At 38.6% G+C, this 12,500-nt stretch overlaps 1 protein-coding gene across 2 annotated transcripts in view; it reads left to right on the plus strand.

The window, feature by feature from the left end:
- Positions 1-18: 18 nt before the first annotated feature.
- Positions 19-12,500, plus strand: part of PBX3 (PBX homeobox 3) — a 220,034-nt gene continuing 207,552 nt past the window's right edge. For both annotated transcript variants that reach the window (XM_049637960.1, XM_049637970.1), the window contains exons 1-2: positions 19-312; positions 1,252-1,325. In XM_049637960.1, the coding sequence (XP_049493917.1) occupies positions 113-312; positions 1,252-1,325 (274 nt within the window). In that variant the 5' untranslated portion in view covers positions 19-112. The remainder of the gene's footprint in view (positions 313-1,251; positions 1,326-12,500) is intronic.

Below are 12,500 nucleotides of genomic sequence, written 5' to 3' on the forward strand. Positions count from 1 at the left end.
TCTTCTCCTCCCTCGTCGCCGCCGCCGCCGCCGCCGCCGCCGCCGCCGCCGCCGCCGCCTCAGCCTTCGCCTCAGCCGCCGCCGCCGCCCGCTCCCGCCCGCGCGCGGCGGGATGGACGATCAATCCAGGATGCTGCAGACTCTGGCCGGGGTGAACCTGGCCGGCCACTCGGTGCAGGGGGGCATGGCCCTGCCGCCTCCCCCGCACGGCCACGAAGGGGCGGACGGCGACGGCAGGAAGCAGGACATCGGCGACATCCTCCACCAGATCATGACCATCACCGACCAGAGCTTGGACGAGGCGCAAGCAAAGTTGGTGTCGTCTCATTAAGCATCTTTTGTGTGTGTGCGGGAGCCGGGCCCGCGGCCGAGTCGCGGCCCGGGGTGGCGCCCGGGGCAGGGGCCTCAGCCCCGGGCAGGGAACTTTCTCCGCAAATCGCCCGCCAGCCCGGGCCTCGGGGGGACTTGCCTTCACCCCTCGACGCGGGCGGGAGTCGGCAAAGTTGCTCTCGGGGCTTGGGACGGACTTGGTGCCACGCGGATTTTGTGGTTTTCTCGCCCTCCCTCGCCTGGCCCTCTGGCAGCCCGGCCCCCTCCCACGGATTCAAACCTCCCGCCTGGACCCCGTGCACGCCGCCCCAAGAGGGCCCGGGGCCGCACTTGCGGGAAGTGCAACTTTCTCCTCCGGCCGGGAGTCGCGGTGCAGGGCTCCACTGGCCGCGGGACGCCCTCGCTGTGCGGGCGGCCGCCCCAGCCGGGCGGGCGCGGGGCGATGGGCGGTTCCCTGGCGGGTCCGGGTGCGGGCGGCCAAGTTCTCGGGGAAGGGAGGGCCGCCTCGCAAACTTTGCCGAGCTGTCACCGCCCGCTGGCCGCAGTCGGCCGGGCGCCCGCGCCGCGCCCGCTCCCCCTGTGGAGGGCTGACGCGGGAGCCCCGCCGCGCCGTCCCCTCCCCCGGGTCGCCGCCGTCTGCCGGGGTATCCAGGCTCCCCGCGCGGGTTCGCGCCCTGCGGTCGCCGAGGCTGCTGCCTGCCGGGCAGATGGGTCGCGCCTCGTTCGGGCTGGAGCTTTAGCCGCCGGAGCTTGCGGGCTGTCGCTAACTAGTCAACTTGAGTTTCTGTTGACTTGCCGTGGTTCCAAGGAGCCTTCCAAAATAGAGGGCCGGAATTAAATCTTGGGTCTAACTTAAAGGAAGGCGCCATATTATTCCATAGGTGATGCTAATACCTTTGTGTTTTGCTATTTGTTTTTTAGGAAACATGCCCTGAACTGTCACAGAATGAAACCCGCGCTCTTCAGCGTCCTGTGTGAGATCAAAGAGAAAACAGGTAAGAGGCTGCGCCCCACAGTGGGCCTGGAGACCCCCGAGGTGGGGTCAGAGCTACTCCTTCCACTCTCCAGTTGAGAGCTGCTGCTTTTGGGCACCGCCATCTTTGATCATTCTCTGCTTCCCACCTCCTGGTCTTGAGAAAAAACTGCAATAAATCTGGAGTCGATTTCTCAATTCCGCTCCTGGTATAAAATGAAGTGTAGATGCGGACGGGGCTGGGTCGCTGTCCCCAGGCGGCCGCCCCTGGCTGCGGGCTGGGAGGGGGCCCAGAGCACCAGCCGCCCTCTCCCGCTCCTTTCGCCTCGTTTGTGTGACAGTTTTTAAAAGGAGCAACGGGAGACTGGATGCCAGGGACCGAGTCCCCGGGAGAAGCATCGCCCGAACTTTGTTTTACTTAGACAGCCCTAAGCTTCAGCTCCACAAATAGAAGAATAGACTCAATTGAACGGACTCCAGTAGGATGTTTGAATTAGTGTTTTAGTTGGGAAGGCTACTTTTAAGGACCCAGAAAGGGTAATGATGTGTTTAGGCATGTTCAATGTATTACATCTATTAGTACTTTCATTAAATTTTATGCTTGAAGTCATTACACTGTAAATATGTGTAATATATTTTGTAAAGTAGAAAAAGGTTCACAGTTGCAGATTAAACAATTTTTGAAGTGTCCAAGGCAGGGAATGCAGGAAAAGACAGGTTTTGCAGAAGTGCTGAAATAAGAACTACAAGAACACGTTAAACAAATTTCTGGCAATTCACTTCAATTTAATTTTCTTGTTAGACTTTTTAAAATTAAGGGTATTTTAGTCTTGAGGTGGTAGTAGTGACTCAAATGGAATTGGAAATTTAATCTAGATGTTTTAGTTCCAATTTGGCATTATCTGCCCTGTATATGGCAAATAAGTGCATTAAACAAGCTTTACTGTTGGGGTGTGTGTGTGTGTGTGTGTGTTTGTGTTGGCTATATGGTATTATAAAGTTGCTGTTTTTTAACTTCAGGCAAAGAAGAGAAAGTGAAAAGTTCAGGATATAGCAATATCCAAATGATGCTGTTTAAAAGATTAAATGTCATTGTGTTTAAATCGAGTGTACAAATAATAGCACACAAAATATACTGGTTTGTTGGTAGGAGAGTTGCCCTCCTTTTAAACAGATTTTTCACTCTGCAATGCTATTCTGATTCTAAAAGTAATCAAGAGAAGATGATGGGTTTTTGGCACCTTTTAAAATATATGCTAAGACCATAAGTAACAGAAAATATTGAGATCCTTAAAGATAGTTTTCCTGCTTTTCATTCACATAGTCATTCATGGTTTGTAAATGTTGAGTGATACCTTTTAAGGTATATTTTACATTTTGAAAACCACAGGCATTTTAAATTCCTAACTTTTACTATGTGTTGATTTTTAGCCATCTTTTAGCAAGCAATGTGATTTAAAATGGTAGATAATTTTTATCTGACTATAAAATAAGACACCAAACATTAAATCTTGAAGATTTTTAGTTTAGAAGCCTGAAAGTGTACAATTCTCAGTAAATTATGTTGCTTAATGTCCAAGGATTTTCTTGCTATCAGGGCTCCACTTCAGTTTCTGCTGACAGCTAAGCACTGGGGTATTGACTATGTTGTGAATATTAAGATTGATTCAACTCACAGGGCATTATATTACTAGGGAGAGGGGATTGATATTCTTCCCCTATCACCCCCTTCTCGTTATTTGTGTGTACGTATGTATGTATGTATGTATGTATGTATGTATTTATCTTTTTTTTTTTTTTTTTTTTTTTTTTTTTTGCCTTTTTAAAGTTTTGGCCTAGCCAGCTTGAGAACCAAACCCAGCAAACTGCTTTTCTTGTTTAGACATTTAGCAGCAGGCAGAATTCAATTAGGAGGCATAAGTCCTCTAGTTGCTTATTTGCACAAGACTTAGTTACACCATTCTGAAAGGAAAGTATAGTCAGCCTCATGTCAAAGGTGAGTTACGAAAAAGAAACAAGTCTTTTCAGAGTCTGGGATTACTGGCAGAGAGAGCTTTGGTGGTGCTCTTGCTATTTAAGAAGGAAGAGGTAGCTGACAAAGGAAATTTTTGTCTTTTGAAAATTGTTTCTGAGGCTTTCAGTGATAACTTGTAAATTAGATCCTCTTTTTATGCTTTGGCCAGCATATTCAAGTTTGCACGTTATCTCTTTTGTAAAAAGCCAGCAGCCAACAAAGAGTAAAGGCGGCTGTCTGGGCAGAGGCATCTTCCTGCCTGCCTCTCTAAGCTCGAGAGGGCTGGGATTTAAGTACCGAATGATTGATGGGGGTGAAGCTCTTTCTCTCCTCTCCTTTCTCCCTTACTACCCATAGCTCCACCTCACCCTCCAAAAGTAGTCTTAGAAGGAGACAGGGACGCTGGACCCAGTATCCTTGATTTGAAATAAAACATCTGTGTAGACATTAGTGTTACCAAAGCAAAGAAAGCAGGGCAGCAAATTTCAGGCCTCCCCCCTTCCTCCCCACATCTGTTCCCACAGATAGGCTTTGGAAACATCATGAACTTATAAAATAAGCAATATAGAATATATGTGTATTGCATAATGTTTTTTCTGTAGATTATTTTATTTAATCTAATGATATAGTATCCAGAGATTAATTCTGTGTAATCTGGAGAAAGTTTACCTAGTCATTTGTAACAGAAACCGGAACATTATGTGATGACTCTATTCTGCATAATGGAGGGGTAGGGGGTGGTTGTCTGGTGGGGAGGTGGGGGGGAACTGTCACTTCGGTGGATAATGTCATTTCAGTTGTGCTTCTCCTAAAATAAGACAAAATCATTTCTTTAAAAAAATTCCATGTATTTATAGATCTGCCAGTAGGTTTTGAGGTTTCTGATCAGGCAGTGAACACAGCCAGTTCTGATGCACATGAGGGATTTAGTTGGAAACATCTTTTTTCTCTCCTACCACATATGAAAAGGTATTTTTCCTTTCTGACAGATAAATGGGTAATCTACCACAATTATATTATTTTCTTGTTCAGAGGTAGGGAAAGTATACTTTTACTATGAGATGCTTGCTTTTTCTCGAAAATGTATTCTTTTGTAAAATTCATCATACAATTATTTTGGGGTAGAAACGTCATCACTAGTTGAATTGTGATATATTATGCATTTTGAAAGCAACTGAAAAGTCATAGACTTTAAAATCAACATATTTGTCTATTTTAAACTACGCAACTAGCGAGATAGTTATATATGTATGTTAAGATTTTCCTCTTAATTACTTTTTAGCCATATTTTACCATCTATCTCTTCTTAAATATTCCTGATGCTCTGAGGTCTCCTCGTCTACATACTTCTTTTGGTGCATTCCCTCACATCTTTTTGGCCACCTTAATCTTGATTATTGAAGTACTTTTCTTTGTGAAAATACTCCATCCTCACAAATCTGCCTTCTTTCCCAAACCTTTAATTATGAGAGTTCAAATGAACAAAATGGTTCTTTTTGAGAAAGAAATGTATTTTTAAGAAATTTTAATGAAAATGCAACATTTTAGTATATAACTGAAGCATACTGTGAAAAAAAAATTGTACCAAAAAAAAAAAAAAACAACACAACCTTTTCCTTTCTAAATGGTAGGTTAAAATATTCTATGTTGATAGCTGCCAACCAAACTCTGATTTATTGCCACCACAAACCCTAAATAGCGTTCATTTACTAGTAATGTCTAATGGCATACATGATGGTTTGCCAGATTTGTGGCCTTTGTGAGGCTTATAAGCAGGACTGACTTGGGAAGATCATAAAACTTAATGAACTTCTCTACTGCAGGAGGTGTCCGCAGGGGAAGAGAAAGGCCTGCTTGGCTGGTTGGGCTGGTTGAAGTATTTTTTATGTTTAAGGAGAAGAAGAAAATGACTATTAAAAATGCTTTACTTTTGAAGGACCCTCCTCCCCCAGAAGGAGTCATAAGAATTTTAGGTATCAAAACTGGATTTAAGAATGTAGCTTGTTATGTGAGTTTTTATATGCCTTTAGGATATGATATATATGTGATTAAACCTTTTATCTTTAGTGTTATCAGTGTGGCTAGGTTTCAAGGACAGAGCAGTGAACTCAGTGAATACCTCTCCATTTAATTCTGACCCTACAGGCTTCGAGACTTATTGGAATCTTCTTTTTTCTGTTTTCTTTTTTTTTTAATGATTCAGTATAAAATGTGTTCATTTTTCATTGCACAGTGCCCTGTAATTCTTTAATTCCCAATGTATAAAAACCAAATATTCCATGAAGTGAAAATTTAATAGGAAAGGTGAAAACTGTTATATATGAGAATAAATGTTATTGTATATATTGCATATGTTCTTTTAAGTTACTTTTGCAGTATTTCCAATATAATTATCATTATTTGTTCCAGACTTTTAAAAGCAAATGCACTGTTCCATACATGATTCATTCTTGTATTTTAATGAACTTATTTTCCAGTTGTAAAAAACTTTTTATTATGGACAAGTGGAAACATAAAAAACATGTAGAGAGAAGAGAAACTCGAACCCCCATGAACTAATCGCCCACTTTCAGCAGTTAGCAACACTTGGCCAATCTTGTTTTCTCTGTAACTCCCACCCTTTTAGGATTATTTGGAAGCCAATTTTAATGGACTGTTAACATGTTAAATTTCATATCAATTTTTGACACGTTATGTCTTGTTTACATTGGAAATATTAAATGACTAAACAGGAAAAAATGTAAAATCAGTATATCTTAGAAATGTCATTAATTATCACTTTATCACCAATCTTTCCTTAAAGTAATTTAAGAATATTTTTATTGAATTTTATCTATTTTTATAGATTTGTATGTATAACTCACCATAGCTTTTAAGGAGGTATTGAGGGAAGATGTAAAAACTGTTGTTTTTCTAACTTACTTTTCCTCTCTCTTCCTTTTAAGAGAACACATGCAATATATTCGTAGAAAACCTAGAAAAAAAATCCAACTACCATACTGGTTTAGAACTTCATGATCAAGTATTGTATTATCTTCAAAATATGGGAATATCTTCCAACTCTTTTTTCTTCTTCCCTATAAAAATATATTGAACCTTCTTGTCAATACTAACTTGATCTGTACAAGTAATTCTTTCATGCCTTAGTTTTAGTAGAGTTCATTTTATTACAGATTTGTGTAGTTTTGGTCTTTTACTTGGGACTTTACTGTGTTACTTTATTAATTTACATAATTTTATTCCTAATCAGAAGTGTATTAATACGGTGGCAAAGGAAGCCCTGATTTTCCCCAAAGAGCATATTGTTTCATCGGCTCTCGTAAAATGTAACTGTGTACATCTTTCATGCTGTGATTCTTTCCCTTTTAATTAATTTCATTTGTATTTTTAGATTTCAATTTATAAATTTTGTAAAAGGCTATTTACAAGACAGATTTAAGTTTAACATTTCATTTAGATTATTTATATTTTGATACTTTATGGTGGCATTGTACAGGATGAAGTTCTGTTATATGAAGTATGGTTATAAAGAATTGAAACCACATTTCATGAACCACACCCTAAATCAGTCACCACTTTATTTTATACTCATACCATTGAGGTATCTATTCGGAATAAATACTTAAAATGTCAGCACAAACACATCAAGTTAAATAAAGATTTTAGACTCTTTTTCCTCTATTCATGTACATGTGGACATCTTTAGGTATTTATTATTTCAATATTGACACTGTGAGAATAATGTTTTATTTGTTTTCTCAGCAGGCTTGTGTTTTAGCCATTTATCAGTGTGATCAGCATGATTTAGGTAGTAACTGACTAACAAAGCTTGCACACCACCCTTTCCATGTTGACCTTTTCAAGCATTGCCCTACTTCATAGGCCATTTGAGTCTTTAACTATGAAGAGAGTAAATAATTTACATCACTGTGTAGTGTAAGTTGGCCGAAGTTTTCCAGACCTGGCTCTCAGATTTTTTTTACAAAGTTATAGAAACTAATTAAACAAATTGCTATCACAGCTAGGTGATAGTGTTGTTATACTTAGCACATAAATGAATAAGTAATGCTTGAACAGGTCACTGAAAAAATAAACTATCGTTTTTGTGCCATCAGACACAGAACATGTTAGAAAACAAATTTCAATAATCTTCAAACTTAATTCTAATTATTGCTGTTGTAGGTAGAATAGTAACCAGAATCTCTTCTTTATTTTTTTGTAGACGTAGTCCATAAGTATAATATGTTTGTAGTTTTGACGGTAACAGTAGTTTGCTTTGGTACTAAATTTGAGTGTATGTCTAGCAAAAAATTGGTGTGAAAGAACGTTTTAAGTTGAATTGGTATAGTATTTTTTTTTTTTTTTTGGACTGACTATATGATAGTAGCTGATTAGGACTGAAAACAATTAAAATTAAGTATGGATAAAAATTATTGTTAAAAGTTTTGTACTTCTTTTTTTTCTTCAGTTTGCTTTAAAAACGTTACGCTATTTTGAACACTAACCCTTTTTGTGTGATCATATTAATGAGGACTTGGTATACATTGTAAGCCTTTTAAGCCTGATGATTCCTCATGATGTTTAAACCATTATTTGGGAGACTCAACATATGTTATGGCAAAATGATTTTTTTTGTGTGTTTGTTTTGTTTTATGTGATACATCAGTTTTCAAAGCACATTTCTTAGGCATCAGAGTCCAGCAGGTGGCTTTTTACATTAAAAAAATTCATAAATTTTAAAATCCCATAAAATTTTATTTCAAATTCAAATTAACTAATTGAGAATGTCAACATTTCCACTGTCTCTATATTAACATTTATAATAGAACAAATGGTTGCATATAGAAATTATCTGCAACATAATCTAAATTAAGATTCTAAACAGGCATTACAGATGCTGGTAACTTTGGCAATTATCATTTTGTTTGGTGAACAGTAGTAAAACAGTGTGCGGTAAAAGTGTTTAGAGAGAGAGGATAAATAAATTGAACAGTTTTGCAATGCAAAGTGGTTTGTGGTGTTTTTGAGGATTTCTTGGCTCTCTCTTAACTGCTATTGTGAGCCTGGAGCAGATTTCCCCATTGCTAATGCCCTAGAAGTATTAATTCACTTTGATATGCTAATTAGAGGGCATTATGCAAGAAATGAGATTAAGTGGCAGCATGAAGCCATTTGCCTGTCAGTAAATTGAGAGCTTTAGCATCAGGAGGAGCTTTGTTTTTTTTTTTTTTTTGGGGGGGGGGGGGGGTTTTTTTTTTTTTTTTTTTTTTTTTTTTTTTTTTAGTTTCTCTTGGTTTTGCATATAAATAAAATTGATTGAAAGGTCTAGAGAAGCTTCTAGAACATCAGTGTATTTTCTCCCCTCTTATGATTATTGAAACGTGGTGTTACAGAATTTTTCTGAATATTAATTGACCTAATTGGAGATACAAAGAAGTGTTTATTGTACTCTCTCTATATGAAAGTATACTAAGAATTTTGTGTCATCTAGTCTTTTTTCTAAAGCCTAATTTCAGCAACATGGCTAGTAACTGTTATCACTTCTTTTCAGAGTGTAAACGTGTGTGCGCGCTAGTGCAGCAGTCTTCACTAAACTGAACTTCACAAGAATCTTGCCTTTATGAGGGAAAGAAAGAATAAATAGTTGACTTGGGCTTCGGGAAACTATATTAAATGAGCATTAAGACTATGGCTTCGATACCTAAAAGCTGAAACAGTTAGCATAAGTGGTTATGCTCTGCACTTCACACACCTGTAGCATTTACATGTCAGCATATATCTGTTGTGTAAGATCACCACATTATTTGATTTTCATGTTGGGGGTTGAGTTTTGTCCTTGATTCTGATTTTGCTGACTTTGGTGATTTAAGGCAGGCCTCCGATATTTCTGTCTGTAAAGCCACTATGTGATTTTGTGTATTTTGTTGGGAGATGACATGAATGAATACTGTGATTGGCATGGTGGATTGCAAGAAAGACAGAACTTCTCTGGGCCTATGAAAAATTTAAGATTTCCTCCAACATGGAACTTTTTTACCTGTTATAAACCGTTGCTAGAAGTAGAATTGCAAAACTCTGCCCTGCTACCAGGGTGTGGTTAGATAGGACAGAGTTTGGATAAAACATTTATATTGAGGTTTGGTTCTGGTGTCTGAATTCCACCACTGTGGCTCTGACTCTAGACCCAGTAAACCATAACTTCTCTTTAGAGCCATATGGATTATTTAGTCACCACAGCTGCCGTGCATACTCACTACCAAGGCTGGCATCTCCTCGGTGTGCATGTGTGGTGCCTGTTAATGTTAATGGGAGTTAGGAATGTGCACACAGAGAGGGCAATGAGAGTCTCTCCTGAGACAAAAGTCCTGATTACATTTCTCAGTGAAGAGGACTTAGTGTACCTACATATTCGCTGCTCTTCTAAATGAAATAACTTGCTTCCTTTAAATTCTCATTCCCTTCTCACACTCCCTGAACTAGTTAAATCAATGAATCCTCATTAGTCTATGATTACTTGCAAAATTTCATTTAAAGCATAGGAAGTTATTTTTGATTGAAATGGGAACAAAAAGCTTTTGAAATTGCATATTAGTATTATTTTTTTTTTAAATAAAAGGTTTCTACAGGCTTTCACACATACAAAGCCTTGCATGTAGGAATTTATAGAGAAATTATTGAGAGGGACTCCTGAAATAACTTGACTGGCATTTGATGGGGGGGGGGGAATCACTACATTTAAAAATATGTATATAAGTGAAATGGAAAGCTTGTATGTGATGTTCTGTAGAAACCTGTACTATATTAGTGTCCTCAAATGAAGAAGAATTGACTTAGGTGGTGTCATAAGTTTCTCCCCCCCCCCCCCAACTTCTTTCAAAAAAAAAAAAAAACAACACTAAGGATGAAGGTAGTTGGAATTCATAGTCAGATATATCATTTTCAACTTGGAATAGGAACTAGAACAGGAAATTGATTTTATATTTATTATGAAAGCAAGAACTCTGCCACCAACTGACAGCTATCCATGTTTTAGTTTTGTGATAATTGTTCACAGACATTACTCTGCAGTTGGCCCAGATTATTTATAATGTTGATTGGGAGCGTCTGTCCATTAAAAGGTATGTGTATAATGAATATCTTTAATTAAACCAAGTAATATTGGACTATTTTATTTTTCTTTTACATTGAATCTTAGGTTTAGGATTAACTGTCAGTACTGGTAAGAACAAGTTACAATAGATTGTGCAGTGATTTCTCTGGCTTCATGGATGTATTTATTACCATTTTTGAACAAATTATACTAACATGAAAAGTTGTGTTTGAAATGATTGTGTGCTAGATAAGGCGATACATTACAGGAACGGTTGGGTTTATGGAGCTTTATGTAGAGGTTTTCTCAGAAATTATAGCACAGGGCTGTCACTATAAAACCCAGTGATACAGTTGGTAATAACATACAGTGAAGATATTTTTAGATTTTCACTTGTTATTCAAATATGTGAGAACCCTCCAGTTTTTCTCGTCATATTTCTTTGTTGGAATCAGTAGAGGGAAAAAATGAAGGAAATTCTTTTAACTGTGTATGGGGTGTGGGTGTTTGACTTGACTGAATTTCTTCTTGCTCACCACTTGTTAGAGCAGTGATGTGATATTGAGGATATCCTTGGGAACTTATTGACTTCTTGGTTCTTGACCTTTTGACGGTGATCATGTATAGGAATGGAATGTCTGGAAATGAGATGATGGACTCTATAAACATAAATTCTATTTTGTTAATGTGTTACATGAGCTGATTCTGATTTACCTAAATGTATGACATTTTATGTTCAAAGAAGGAAACATTTCTTCCATTTGGTTTAGTCAGGCTAATAATGTTGTAGTTTCTGACATTAAACCAATTCTCTTTTTGACTGATTATCCTTATGGCTTTTTAGCTACTGTGATTATTATGTCACTCTTAAATTTCTAATACTTTACAAAATACTGGCTTAAATGTAAGAGGGTTTTCTAGAACGAAACTACACTCTGTGTGTACTTTGTTTTAACTTGAATATTAGGAGTTTAAAGTTTATAGTTAGTTGATTGTTACTCCGTGATAAAATTATTTTGGAAATACAAACATTGTTCTAATTTGAAAAAGTAAGCTGTCAACCATTGTAATGTGAGAAAAAAGAGAAGTTGCTCCTATAAAGTTTTTCTTTTCAATTTTAAGTGTTAGAATTTATGGCCAAGACGTAGAATTGCCAAGTCTGTTCATCCTTAAGCAGTTTTAATTTGCTGAACCTAGCTGAGTGGAAAAGGCAAGGAAACCTCTCCCCTCCAGAAGATTCCATTCATTTAATGACGATAACAAAAACTACTACCATTTCTTGAGGACCATCTGTGTGTCGGGTATTGTGCTAGGTGTTTTAAGTGCATTAAAAAAAAATGCTTGCACTTCGAAATTTAAAATATAATAATACATACTTCTTGGAAAAAATTCACATAATGCAGATGACGTATGATATCTCTTAAACTTGCAGCAACCCTCCAAGGTGGGTACTTTGTCAGTGTGTAGACGAGGAAACCAACACCTCGGAAGTGAAGTAATTTGCCTTTTGCCCCATCCATAGTAGAGTGGCAACCCAGGCTCTCTTTGCGCCAGAGATGGTGGCAGAATCTTTCAGCTTGGGCCAGGAAAGTCGTGGAAATTGATAATTCAAAGAAGATGGCAAAACCTGAGCTTAAAGAAATGTGGTCAGGTCCAAAGTGACACTGAGTGGCAGTGGAGCTGTGGTCAGCACTAGTGTAAATATTTGTAGACAACCATGTTTTACAGACTTCAGTTTAATGGCAAAAATCTGCCCTAAATGCCTCAGTAAATATATGCTGGAGAACAGAAGCCTATTCACTGAAGAAACAATTGACTTTAGCTTCTCTGTTGTTAAAGTGGCCTCTAGTGATGGTGCTGCGGTGACTAGATAGAGCAGAGGAGAATGGCTTCCTCCTGGCTGGTGGGCTGGCAGTTTCACTGGCACTGCCAAATGTACTTCCTATTTGTTGTGCAAGGGAATTGGAACAGTGAGGCATTTATCATATCATCCCCTACTCCTCATGCAAGCAAAAAAGGAGAAGTTGTCAATGAAAGAAAAAGAACTGTAATCGCACATTTACATATGCTTCTAATTGTTGATTTGGGGATTT

Source organism: Panthera uncia, chromosome D4, assembly GCF_023721935.1.
Source record: "Panthera uncia isolate 11264 chromosome D4, Puncia_PCG_1.0, whole genome shotgun sequence".
In the NCBI taxonomy this organism is placed as follows: Eukaryota; Metazoa; Chordata; class Mammalia; order Carnivora; family Felidae; genus Panthera; species Panthera uncia.